Source organism: Branchiostoma lanceolatum, chromosome 1 (assembly GCF_035083965.1).
Source record: "Branchiostoma lanceolatum isolate klBraLanc5 chromosome 1, klBraLanc5.hap2, whole genome shotgun sequence".
Classification (NCBI taxonomy): Eukaryota; Metazoa; Chordata; class Leptocardii; order Amphioxiformes; family Branchiostomatidae; genus Branchiostoma; species Branchiostoma lanceolatum.
The window spans coordinates 43,659,674-43,673,524 of record NC_089722.1 but is presented as its reverse complement, the minus strand read 5'-3'; the positions used below and the strand labels follow the sequence as shown (position 1 = coordinate 43,673,524).

Here is a 13,851-nt window from a genome sequence, read left to right as displayed (position 1 = left end):
TTTGACAGAAATAAGTTTCTTATTGAGTTTTAAAACCTCAACATTCTTAACACTTACAGTATTTCTAATTAAGTATGCTCCTTTCTGTTGTATCTTTTTTAAAGGAAAACTACAGACACAAAGTACTTGATACAGACTGCGTAGATGTAGATTTTCTTCGGTATGAATAAGCCTTCTCACAGTTCCAACACAGCAAGGGTAATAACTTCCAAGCGGAAATGTTGCAAACACATCTTTACAATTGATTGGTTACAAATAAGAGAACTTAAACTTTGACCTCAGACCAGAATGCACCGTGGCTGCTTATTAAACGATAACTATGGTTTATCATTGTTAAATCTCACTACTCTCTGTTGATTGTTATCAGTTACTTTGTAACATCATATCCTCAAACCACAGCTACATGTAAACCTAGCCCGTTATAGCTCTTCGCACTATAGCTGTTTACACCCAGATTACTGCCAAGACTCCACTGTTATTACTTATACTATTTTCACCTGCCGCCCTCCCCCCCATACAACTATGGTTAAATAAGTAATCCACTTGCCACCCAGCTGGCACTGTTTATCATACTCCCCTCGAGTTGTGTATTGTTATTTATATCAATTTCGTTTGTTTTTAGTACATAAATTCCATTGTTTCCTGCTTCAGCTAGGTATAGAAATGTTAGTTAAGGTTTACCATTTATCTGCTATCATTTTATCTATATCTTATTTTTACTGCTATAATATTACTTCTATGAACTTCTTTGGTTTCCATGCACCAGCTAATACTGTTACTTTATTTCATTACTCTTTGATACTCTCGACAAGATTTTGTATAGTGGTTAACTATGATATCTCAATCTACGGTAAGTATGTACTTTTAGCACTCGGCGCTGCCGATGTGCCACCGCTTCAAAGGTGAATAAAGTTCAAAGTTGCAGATGCGCACTCGGAACTCGGGCTATTCTCAAACATTGACATTGAACACATGCAGTGTTCTTTACATCCATCTTTTTCATCATACATGTTTGTAGGGCTGGATAACTTAGCGTACCTGCACTCCGTACACATTTAGAGTTACTCAAGTGTGTTTAGCTAGATGCAGGACATGTAGGTTTTTTCTTACCACTTAAGGTTACGCTCGTCAGCTGTCCTGTACCCGCACTCCCCACGCATAAAGGTTTTCTCATCAGTGTTTTGCTAAATGTCTGTTCAAGGTATGTCTCGACAGGTGGGACTTTTTAGCTGTTCTGTACCCACACTCCCCGCACATGTAGGGCTTTCCCCTGTGTGTTTTGCTAGATGTTGGTTCAAGGTTTTTTCAGTGCAGTAGACTAGTCGCACAGGTCACACTTGTAGGGTTTTTCACCTGTGTGAGTTCTCATATGTTCGGACAAGTGGCACTGTCGAGTTGTTCTGTACCGCACTCACACATATGTAGGGCCTCTCACCTGTATGGGTTCTCATATGTCTGGACAGCTGAGACTTGCGGAGGCACCTGTACCCACACTCCCCACACACGTAGGGTTTCTCACCTGAGTGTTTAGCTAGATGGCTGTTCAAGGCCGATTTCTGTGCAGCGGAATAATCACTGGTCACACTTGAAGGGTTTTTCACCTGTATGAGTTCTCATATGTCTGGACAACTGAGATATTTTAGTTGCTCCGTAGCCACACTTTCCACACATGTAGGGTTCCTCACCGGTGTGTTTAGCTAGATGGTTGTCTAAGGTAGATTTCTCTGCAGCAGAATAGTCGCACTGGTTACACTTGTAGGGTTTTTCCCCTGTATGGGTTCTCATATGTCTGGACAACTTGAAATTGCTGATAGTCCTGTACCCGCACTCCCCACACATGAAGCGTTTCTCACCTGTATGTGTCGCTAGATGGCTGTCCAAAGTATATTTCCTAGCTGCGGAATAACCACACTGGTCACATTTGTAGGGTTTCCCACCAGTATGGACTTTCATATGCCTGGATAGATTACGCTTCTCAGCTGTCCTGAACCCGCACTCCCCACACATGTAGGGTTTCTCACCAGAGTGTTTGGCTAGATGTCGGTCTAAATTACTTTTCTGAGCAGCAGAATAATCGCACTGGTCACACTTGTAGGGTTTCACACCAGTATGGACTCTCATATGCCTGGATAGGCTACGCTTCGCAGCTGTCCTGAACCCGCACTCGCCACACATGAAGGGTTTCTCACCGGTATGTTTAATTAGATGGATGTCCAAAGTATATTTCCTAGCTGCGGAATAATCACACTGGTTACATTTGTAGGGTTTCTCACCAGTATGGGTTCTCTTGTGTCGGGATAGGTTATGCTTGTCAGCTGTCCTGTACCCGCACTCCCCACACATGTAGGGTTTGTCACCAGTATGTGCTTCTGGCTGATTGTCCAAACTGACTTTGGTTCCAGTCGGCTTGTCTTCTACATTGCTTGCATCTCTGCCCCCTAATACTCCGGTAGGAGACCCATCAGAGAAGTTCTGGGGAACAGCAGTAGGAGACCAATCACCTGCCTCTGCCATGTCTAAGATAATAATTGATGAAAAGATGAAAAATATCAATCGCAAATATGATACGTCAGGAGTGCATTATTTCTACTGATCCCAGAACTGGTAGGTTGCCACAACAACAGTCCAGCCTCTACTACTCCCATCGTAATGACGCAGAAACCCGGCCAACTAGTACTACTTCCCTACTGCCCCCCTCCCCTTCATTTTTATCATGAATATGTTTTTCCAAAGTTGCCTGCGCATGCATGGTCTGAAAATTTTTGTTTAGCCTTATCGTTATTGCTATTGCAATTCTGTCTCATTTTTGTGATACTGTTGCATTCTTAGTTGTGCTGCGTACCTAAACGTAACATCAGGTACAGGTACAGGGGTTTAGGTACAGGTCCGGACCAGTACCTGAACCATTTGAAAAACATGTGTTTTCCTGAACTTCTTCAGTGACAAAATCATATATAAAATGTTTTTAACTTGTCAGTATCTTTATTGGCCTTGCTATCAAAACTCCCAGCCTGCCTGAATTATCTGTTGCATATTAGTTACGCTGTTCCAATGTGTCACTTTGGTCACGTTTGGTGTTGCATGAGGTCAGTCACAAAATAAAGACATACTAGGTGTAAATTTATATCGGTACAGTACCGGTACTTCATGATCCGGTACTTTGGAACTGTACCGAATCAACGCAGCACTACTTCTTAGAGTTTTTTTTTTTTTTTTAGCAAAAACGATCATTTTGTCTCCAAAGACTTCTTGACGTGTATTATAAAATTCGCCCCCCTCCCCCTCCTACAATTTTCTCGCCCCGAAAAGTCCTACATTTCGTTCCAATGCGGCCCATCTACCGTAGAAATGTCCTATAGCTCCTCTTCTTCATGATAAGGCAGATATTTAGCATAACTTAGGTTCTTACCTGCTTCAAGGGATGATTTTTACCCTCATACAATCCTGCAAGCGTCTTGTCGGCGAAGCAGCGGGTGAAAGGTGAACTTAGTGTGAGGTTAAAGGTCATTTTTTTCTGTGCCTCATTACCCAGTTAGTGAGTGGAAATTTCTGCCCACATTACAGAGGGGCTAAACCCTGCTCTGTCTGTTTTCCTTTTATGGCCGCCTTCATTTTTTTGCCAATAGTGAATGTCATACAAGGAGTCAATGCAATTCAAATGGGAAGAAAAATCACCAACGGAGGTGGGAAGCATCGAGTACACAGAAGCCACTTTGTAAGTGTGGTGTTTTTTTGCCTTGGAAATTTTGCGTGTATAACTGGTGTTCGCACATTATATACTCCTTACACATATAGATATACTTTCTGAATCCTTGTTAGCTCTTAGTGTAAATATAAACGATTATTATCATGGACGCACATCTGTGTTGGTAGTAATCATGTGATTCATGATAGCGGCTATCACCAGAACTGACTGGAGGGTCTATGCCGAGAGCAGACCAGCCTGGCGAGCCCTATGCACGTCTGTAGCCGCCATGCATCAGACACTGATGCCTGCGAATGATTGATTGATTGCTACGGCACGAATTTCTAGTGCGTACGGCAAGAATAACGGGGCACAACAGTAAAGGAGTTACATGGGGGTGCTGTGTAATGAAAATGGAATTCATAACGCTAGAAAGATGTGACCCTGTGCGGCCAGCACAACAACATACACATGCGACAAAGGTAAAAATGGAAAGGAATCGGTTCTTTTATTAAACCTTTTATTTTGGCTTGCCAGTAATTGAATCAATTGTGTTCTTATAATAACAGTTGCTTCATATAACATCTTTAACTACTGATATAGCACAATAATTAGTGTATCAATATATAATGTTTAGGAGAGTAAATAAATGAGAAACTAAACATCATTGGTGTATCAATATATAGTGTTTACGTTAGTAAATAAATGAGAAAATAAACATCACAGCCTTTAACTCTACGAACATGTGTTACACTGAAGCACAACATTTTGAACGATGTGAGAAAAAAATAAGTCAGAAAACTACAACACTTATAAGTTACATGTTCGTATTTCCCGAAGTACAGAACGCAGACCAAAGAAGGAAAAAAAGGGAATGGAGACTATTCTTATGTCAGATTATTTTATTTTAGCTTGTCAGAAACTAACATTGCGGATGTCTTGCGGATGTCGAAGCGAAAGCGTTGTCCATTATCTTTTGTACTGCCCTATATACAGTCAACAAAGACTCAACCTTCTGGGCAACCTACGGAACCTTTTGGCCCATATTCTTGATATCGATACTTTGTCTGATCAAGCCTTCATTTATTTATTATTAGAGGCTCATCCTTTGTTTCATATGATTTCAACTGTAACATTTTAGGCTTGACTCAGCACTATATTTTGACAAGCAGACGTTTTAAAACTTAGTTCAGGTATATTGATATATTCATTGTTTGTTTGTTAGTTTGTTTGTATTGGACGACCCAATTGCTGTTTATTATTGTTACTGTACTTGTCTATGTAAGTTGTAATTTTTTTTCCAGAGGTGATGTTTAATATAAGCTTTAGCTAGAGTGCATCACCTCTGTGTCCTGTATATTCTTCTGTTGTTTAATAAAAAATAAATAAAAAAAAGAAACTAACATGTTTTAAGTCACCTTTGTTCTTACATGTCAGCCATGGCAGTCGCTTCATATAACACAGCTGCAGGCTGCCTTCATAATGTTAATCACTCGAGGTATAGCGGAATCATTAGTCCTATAATATATAATGTTCAGGTACGTAAATAAGTGAGAAAATTAATATGACCGGCTTTAACTTTGTAGGATGACATTGTAGGATGTCAGTACAAAGTCAGTCGTCAGGATAGCCTATTTTAGATTTGACAGTGATTTATTTGATATCGAGTTATAACATGTCTTTATACTTAACCTATACTAACACTTCCAACAAACCATGCTCCTCCCTGTTGCAGGTCTTTCCACGAATGCCACACATAATTATACTCGATACAGGATAAAAAGTATACAGATTCTGCACAGTGTTATTATATTTGTAGACATTCTTTTATGTATGAAGATATGTGGATTCTGTTCAGCAGAATAGTCACCCTAGTCACATTTCAAGGGTTTCTCATTGGTATGTGTTAACATAAATGTTTGGAAAAGTGAGACCTTTCAGTTGCCCTGTACCCACACTCACCACACATGTATGGTTTCTCACCTGAACGGTTTGCTAGATGTAGGTCTAAATGGACTTTCTGTGCAGTATAAATGGTCGCACTGGTCACACTTGTAGGGTCTCTCACCAGTATGGGTTTTCATATGGCTGGATAGGTGAGGCTTGTGAGCTGTCCTGTACCCACATTCACCCCACATGTAGGGTTTCTCTCCAGAGTGTTTGACTAGATGTCGGTCCAATGTGGATTTATGTGCAGCGGCATAATCACACTGGTCACACTTGAAGGGTTTTTCTCCAGTGTGGATTTTCAAATGTTTGGATAAGTCAGAATTGTTAGTTGTTTTGTACCCGCACATCCCACACATATAGTTTCTTGCCGATGTGTTTCGCTAAATGGCTGTCCAAATTACACTTAGTTATGTGCAGCAGAATAGTCACACTGGTCACACTTGTAGGGTCTTTCACCTGTATGGGTTCTCATATGTCGGGACAACTGAGACTTTCGGATAGTCCTGTACCCACACTCCCCACACATGAAGGGTTTCTCCCCGGTGTGTTGGGCTCGATGGTTGTCTAAGGTGGATTTCTGTCTAGCAGAATAGTCACACTGGTCACACTTGTAGGGTTTTTCACCTGTATGGGTTCTCATATGTATGGATAAGGCAGACTTTTGAGTTGTCCTGTGCCCGCACTCGCCACACATGTAGGGCTTCTCACCGGTGTGTTTCGCTAGATGTGTGTCCAAATGACTTTTCTGTGCAGTAGAATAATCGCACTGGTCACATTTGTAGGGTTTTTCACCTGTATGGGTCCTCATATGAGTGGATAGGTTATACTTGTGAGCCGTCTTGAACCCACACTTCCCACACATATACGGTTTATCACCAGTGTGTTTGGCTAGATGTCGGTCCAAACTGGATTTCTGTGTAGCGGAATAATTACACTGGTCACACTTGAAGGTCTTGTCACCATGGATTAGCATATGTTTGGACAAGTCAGACTTCAGAGCTGTCCTGTGCCCACACTCGCCACACATGTAGGGTTTCTCACCCGTGTGTTTTGCTAGATGTCGATCCAAATGACTTTTCTGTGTTGTAGAATAATCGCACAGGTCACACATGTATTTTTTTTCACCTGTATGGGTTCTCATATGAGTGGAAAGGCTACATCTGTGAGCTGTCCTGAACCCACACTCTCCGCACATAAAGGGTTTCTCACCGGTATGTCCAGCTAGATGGTTGTCCAATGTAGATTTCTGTGCAGCGGAATAATCACACTGGTCACACTTGTAGGGTTTTTCACCAGTATGAGTTCTCATATGTTTGGAAAGGTTATCCTTCCTAGCTGCCCTGTATCCACACTCGTCACACATGTAAGGTTTCTCACCGGTGTGTTTTCCTAGATGTCGATCCAAATGGCCTTTCTGTGCAGCAGAATAGTCACACTGGTCACACTTGTAGGGTTTTTCACCAGTATGGGTTCTCATATGTCTCTTTAGATTACTCGTGTCAGCTGTCTTGTGCCCACACTCCCCGCATATGTAGGGTTTCTCATCAGTATCTGGTCCAGGCTGATTTTTAAAACTTGTTTTGGCTCCTGTTGGATGTTCTTTGACATTGCTTGTATCAATATTGAATAAAACTGCAGCAGGAGACCCGTCACAGAACTTCTGGGGAACAGCAGTAGGGGACCCATTACACTGCACGAAAAGTGGAATTTACCACAATGGTAAATGTAATGTAAAGCCGTGTAAAGGTTACATTTACCAAAGATTTATCAGCATTTATCCATCGGTAAATGTGCGAATATACCCCGCATTTACCCACAAGGTATAGCTGGTAATGTTTGCCTTATTTACCTACATTTACCGAGGTCGTGTAAATCATGCATTTACCGAAATTTACCGTAGCGAGTATTTCTCATATATTCAGGGCATCTACCGAGATTTACCGTAGGGAGTATTTCTCACATATATTCGGTGCATTTACCCAGATTTACCGTACGTAGCATTTCTCACATTTATCAAGCACATTTACCGAGATTTACCTTACCAAGTATTCTCACAGCTAAATTTACCCATATTTACAGAGGATGTATACATGCCTTTACTAAAAGAGATATTTACCCTCCTTTACCCACATTTACCATGGATTATGATTGAGTATGAAGCACAAACGCATGGTTTGGGGCAAAACTCAGCAATATTTATTGGATAAACATAGCAACATTGACAGTTTATACAGATACACTGATTAACTGGCTTGTATCAACAACACACACATAAACCATAGTGATACATGCTTACAAACAACATTTATCACTCAATACATTATTCGGTTTATCATCAGACACAATCTTAACATATCAGTCTCTATCATTCTGCACTGACAAACATACCCTTTGGGAAACTATATACGAGAATGGTTTAACTAAAGATACATGTACATGTATCATAGCAGTGTTCTCGTCAGGCCTTTTCAGCATAGGGGCCCCCCTATGCTGTGATCTGTACCCCTATGCTGTGTTTCAACCAGCATAGGGGTGTTTCTGTCTGGGACAAACCTTGTGACCCTTCATAAATCTTATAAAAAGTTCATATTTGGCTTTAGAATGAGGCTGTGACAAAGGAAAAACTCTACTTCACAAAATTTATCCCTCAAAATGCATGAAATAATGTCTCATTGGGTTATGAATTAACAAATTTTCCGGGGGAACATGCCGGACTCCCTACTCTGGTCATGTCTTCAGCACTCCGCGCGTGACTTGCACCGCGTAAAGTTGGCCTTCTGTACCTGACCCCTATGCTGTGAAAAAATTCTGGTGAGAACACTGCATAGGTTTTGTGCACATTTTTTACAATGTTATCACTGTTGTAGTTGTTTACAATGTTAACATGACGTCATCTATGGAATACAAATGTGCCAGAATGATAAAGTTAGCAAAGCTAGGCAAAGAAAACAGTAACATTGCAAGGAACTCGCGATGACACAAGTAAAAGAATTGAATGGGTCAAACCCAGATCGGACGTGTTGAAAGGGATAGTATTTGTCAATTGGGATGGCGATGTTAAGTCAGCGGCCCCCTGTATGAAGGAGCCTCAGAAATAAGCCTCAAACCTTTGCACGTAAAAGAACTCAACACACTTATCGAGAAGAGTAGTGGTCGACAAAACATGTGAGTGTAGCAAATCCGAATTGCACTTCCACTTTTTAACTACTTGAGATAGCATCATGCTTCACCTCAATCAATCAAGGATGACTGCTTTACCTTTTTTACATTCAGTGGGGTCTGCACTGTTCTTCACTTTGCCAACAGTATCAGTGTCATGACTCATGTACTACTAGTTACATGTTTATACAAGCAATACTTCATCATCATTCAATAAAAGAAAGGTTTGGGAAATTCAGCCATTCAAATTTTAACATTTCTGTATTCACAACAAGATTGGAGTGATACATGTATACAAGTAATCCATTTGGGGCAGGGTGGAGGACATAATGTATCATCACCATCATAATCCCAGCCAGACAGGGTATATTCACTGCTGTATAGAGCAATTGGACTGACATACAAGTTGCTGTATATTCTACAGAGGTTATGAAGGTGATAGTCACCCTAAGTCTAGCAGCCTAATCCATCAGATATAGAAAGTTATTTTTGGTAAAAAAACAGACATTGAGTTTCAGGCAAGGAAACATATGAGGTCTGGCCAAACTCTGAACACAGGTTGGTTTTATGTGCTGTAGAACTGCTCGTCTATAACCTTCCTCTCCCCATTCTCATCTACATCAGAGTCCATCGCTGCCTTCTTCTGTGTCTGCATGTTGTACATGTACTTCCTGGGTGAGGTTGGAGTCCCTCTTGTGATGAGCCAGTTCCTACAAAATAAAAAAATCATTGAACAGCAATTTACATGGAAATCCGTCCTATAGTATATGGTTGAAAGTAATACTGATAAATAGATAAATGACAAAAAATACATGCATGATTAAGAAACAAGTCAAATGATTTTGTCATAAGCTCGAGGTTCCCCTAGCCAGGAGTAGGCTCAGGAGCCAGTCCTTCAGTGTTAGAGTAGTTAGTGACTGGAATGCACTACCACAATCTGTGGTGGATTCTAAGAGAGTCAACGAGTTCAAAACACGGCTGGATAAACATTGGGAGAGTCTGAAGTACAACACATGAGTAACGTTCGAGACCGGGATTACCACATGCCCAGCCTCCTCATCCCGAAGATGGTATAAAGGTATACCGTAACTATTGTGCCTCGTTATACAGTGCTTAACTTTCTTCCAACACTAAGATATTCACGGATGAAATTTGTGCCTCGATCTTATCCTATCACAACTGCTAGCAACAAACAAGGGACAATGGATTATGGAGAATCATGACTCCCAATATACTCAAGTGTGACAAATATGATGATGTTGATGAGCGTGCAGGACTGTAGTCTTACCTTTGGAGCCTGTAGCAGCACTTGAGGTACTCAGCGGCTGAACTTCTGGCAGTTGTTTGCTTTGTTCCCAATCATCCTCCTCATAACGGTGAACCCACTGCTGCTGTACTGGTATATAGAATAGGAAACCATGAAACAGATTTTTAAAAAACCTGAGCATCCTCAAATTTTGTACATGTAGCATAAATGTTCTACTTGAAATATAATATGGTGACCAAAGCTTCAACTGAAGTGAAAACATAACCATTCGAAATTTCTAACTTTCACATCACACTATTGCTTCTGTTGTGTCTTGTGATTTCTTTTTCATCTCATCCCATAGGTATTGTCCCCATATGACCCAATCAGGGGCAAATTTGAGGCTAGGGGAGATCTCATGATCAGTCTATATCTCGAGTGTTTGCTGTTTCGTAATTCGTATCTTAAACCCGACACGAATACCTGTTAACAACTGACAAGTACGAACAAGTAAGTCAACTGACATTCGTGCCAGGTTTAATGCCACGTACTATTTGATTATGAACAAGTTGAAAATTACAAATTTTCTCATGGGGAGGGGGGCAGGTTAGTTGAAGACATGTGTTTCTGGCGATGACATGTCAATAAATAAAACTAAGACAAGGTAACTGAACATATTTTTGATTTAAAACATTCTTAGGTGTACCAAGGTCTATTTTCTCACCTCATTGTTTGTACTCAGCGAGCCTTAGAGCAGTCCAAAATAAAATGCACAGCCAGCCGTGTCCGGTGCAAGGAGGGAGGGGGGCGACCAAACTCACATCGCTGATACGTCAGTCACCATAGTTTTCCGAACGTTTGAGTTTAAGCCATAGTCCTCCTCGACTCATAAGCCTCTCCCAGATCGATGATCCACCAATGTAGACTGTGGTGGATCCATTTATAGCGCCGAGAGGCGCGTAACGCCCTGTATTCATCTCTACTGTGGACCCCGGACCTGCCCGGACCAACGGTTTTCTGAATAATGCCGCCCACTCAGTGCGCATGCGTAATCCAACAGACCAATCAGAGGACAGTAGTGTAATGACCTATAGGATGTTGACCTCCAGGTCAGAAATGGACCTTTCTGGTTTTTAAGAAACTTTATCTGTACAGTGACAGTCAAACTGAAGATCAGGACCTTCCTCCTGGGTTCGATTCACGTTTTCCTCAAAGTTTCTGTTTTCATCTTGGTCCCCCTTTTTCTTGCTTGTCTTACATTGTGTATTTATGAGTTATTGTGATCAGAAACTATTAACTTTGTTATAAGTAACAGTTACATTTAGATCATAACATTTGTGTATACTACATGGATTTGGAGACTTTCTTTATATTTGATTATTCTTTGTAGATATAAAGTTCATCAAAGTAGGGTCTAAGACTTAATGAGAATATTTAACGTTAAATGAGATAGAGGAAAACCATTTGCCTCATAGTAAATCCATGAACAGACATGTATTAACAAACAAATTCATAGTTGTAACTCATGATCTCAGTAGGTGGTGGGGGTTGGGGTGGGCTGTATACACTGTGAGTACACTTGTATAGCTTCTTATCTTGTGTGTGTTTGTGTTATAATGAGTCAATTGTAAGTTGTTGCCCATAGGCACATGTAACTAACTGCAGGAAAGGACTGACAGACAATTGGTACCACAATATACCATGTGACTATTCTAGCTTATTTGGGTTTATATGCAAAGCGATTCCCCCGCCCTGAGTTATCTCTGTTATCTAAGAGTGGTGGGGTGTTATATGCACTCCAAGTCCCCCGCCCTGTGATATCTGTTATCGAAGGGCGGGGAGGGATGTTATATGCACTCCAAGTCCCCCGCCCTGTGATATCTGTTATCGAAGGGCGGGGAGGGGTGTTATATGCACTCCAAGTCCCCCGCCCTGTGATATCTGTTATCGAAGGGCGGGGAGGGGTGTTATATGCACTCCAAGTCCCCCGCCCTGTGATATCTGTTATCGAAGGGCGGGGAGGGGTGTTATATGCACTCCAAGTCCCCCGCCCTGTGATATCTGTTATCGAAGGGCGGGGAGGGATGTTATATGCACTCCAAGTCCCCCGCCCTGTGATATCTGTTATCGAAGGGCGGGGAGGGATGTTATATGCACTCCAAGTCCCCCGCCCTGTGATATCTGTTATCGAAGGGCGGGAAGGGATGTTATATGCACTCCAAGTCCCCCACCCTGTGATATCTGTTATCGAAGGGCGGGGAGGGATGTTATATGCACTCCAAGTCCCCCGCCCTGTGATATCTGTTATCGAAGGGCGGGGAGGGATGTTATATGCACTCCAAGTCCCCCGCCCTGTGATATCTGTTATCGAAGGGCGGGAAGGGATGTTATATGCACTCCAAGTCCCCCGCCCTGTGATATCTGTTATCGAAGGGCGGGGAGGGATGTTATATGCACTCCAAGTCCCCTGCCCTGTGATATCTGTTATCGAAGGGCGGGAAGGGATGTTATATGCACTCCAAGTCCCCCGCCCTGTGATATCTGTTATCGAAGGGCGGGGAGGGATGTTATATGCACTCCAAGTCCCCCGCCCTGTGATATCTGTTATCGAAGGGCGGGAAGGGATGTTATATGCACTCCAAGTCCCCCGCCCTGTGATATCTGTTATCGAAGGCGGGAAGGGATGTTATATGCACTCCAAGTCCCCCGCCCTGTGATATCTGTTATTGAAGGCGGGAAGGGATGTTATATGCACTCCAAGTCCCGCCCTGTGATATCTGTTATCGAAGGGCGGGGAGGGGTGTTATATGCACTCCAAGTCCCCCGCCCTGTGATATCTGTTATCGAAGGGCGGGGAGGGATGTTAATGCACTCCAAGTCCCCCGCCCTGTGATATCTGTTATCGAAGGTCGGGGAGGGATATTATATGCACTCCAATTCCCCCGCCCTGTGATATCTGTTATCGAAGGGCGGGGAGGGGTGTTATATGCACTCCAAGTCCCCCGCCCTGTGATATCTGTTATCGAAGGGCGGGGAGGGATGTTAATGCACTCCAAGTCCCCCGCCCTGGGATATCTGTTATCGAAGGGCGGGAAGGGATGTTATATGCACTCCAAGTCCCCCGCCCTGTGATATCTGTAATCGAAGGGCGCGGGAAGGGATGTTATATGCACTCCAAGTCCCCCGCCCTGTGATATCTGTTATCGAAGGGCGGGGAGGGATGTTATATGCACTCCAAGTCCCCCGCCCTGTGATATCTGTTATCGAAGGGCGGGGAGGGATGTTATATGCACTCCAAGTCCCCCGCCCTGTGATATCTGTTATGGAAGGGCGGGGAGGGATGTTATATGCACTCCAAGTCCCCCGCCCTGTGATATCTGTTATGGAAGGGCGGGGAGGGATGTTATATGCACTCCAATTCCCCCGCCCTGTAATATCTGTTATCTAAGGGTAGGGAGGGATGTTATATGCACTCCAAGTAACTGCACTTGAGATACAGTTTTGCAGGGGTTTACACTCATTTAACAGGGATTTACCGGTATTTACTTGGTAAATGTATGGTAAAGGTGGGTAAATGTCATACACCATATTTACCAACAATTTACTCCTTCCAGGTAGATTTGGTAAATCCCACTTTTCGTGCAGTGTTACCTGCCTCTGCCATGTCTAAGATAATAATTGACAAACAATTTGAAAAGATTAAACAAATCATTTGAAAAAAAAACGATACGTCAAGAGTGTATTTTTTCTACTTATACCAAAAATGGGAAGTTGCCACTACTGTCAAGCCTTAACTCACATCGTAATGACG

General features: G+C 42.4%; 3 protein-coding genes and 1 long non-coding RNA gene across 4 annotated transcripts; all 4 read right to left on the bottom strand.

Annotated features, from left to right (window-relative positions):
* Positions 1 to 1,572: 1,572 nt before the first annotated feature.
* LOC136427323 (zinc finger and SCAN domain-containing protein 2-like) lies at positions 1,573 to 2,514 on the bottom strand. The gene has a single exon (XM_066416138.1). It carries the CDS (start codon positions 2,512 to 2,514, stop codon positions 1,573 to 1,575), a length of 942 nt encoding a protein of 313 aa, XP_066272235.1.
* A 3,150-nt stretch (positions 2,515 to 5,664) lies between these two features.
* On the bottom strand, positions 5,665 to 5,991 carry LOC136427313 (gastrula zinc finger protein XlCGF8.2DB-like). The gene has a single exon (XM_066416128.1). It carries the CDS (start codon positions 5,989 to 5,991, stop codon positions 5,665 to 5,667), a length of 327 nt encoding a protein of 108 aa, XP_066272225.1.
* A 47-nt stretch (positions 5,992 to 6,038) lies between these two features.
* LOC136427303 (zinc finger protein 160-like) lies at positions 6,039 to 7,706 on the bottom strand. The gene is made up of 2 exons (XM_066416119.1): positions 7,703 to 7,706; positions 6,039 to 7,222 (listed from the first exon to the last, which is right to left on the bottom strand). Exons 1-2 carry the CDS (start codon positions 7,704 to 7,706, stop codon positions 6,039 to 6,041), a joined length of 1,188 nt encoding a protein of 395 aa, XP_066272216.1.
* Positions 7,707 to 7,808: 102 nt separating this feature from the next.
* On the bottom strand, positions 7,809 to 11,130 carry LOC136424683 (uncharacterized). The gene is made up of 3 exons (XR_010753904.1): positions 10,765 to 11,130; positions 10,083 to 10,190; positions 7,809 to 9,504 (listed from the first exon to the last, which is right to left on the bottom strand). It is a non-coding gene; the product is annotated as an uncharacterized lncRNA (long non-coding RNA).
* Positions 11,131 to 13,851: the final 2,721 nt, after the last annotated feature.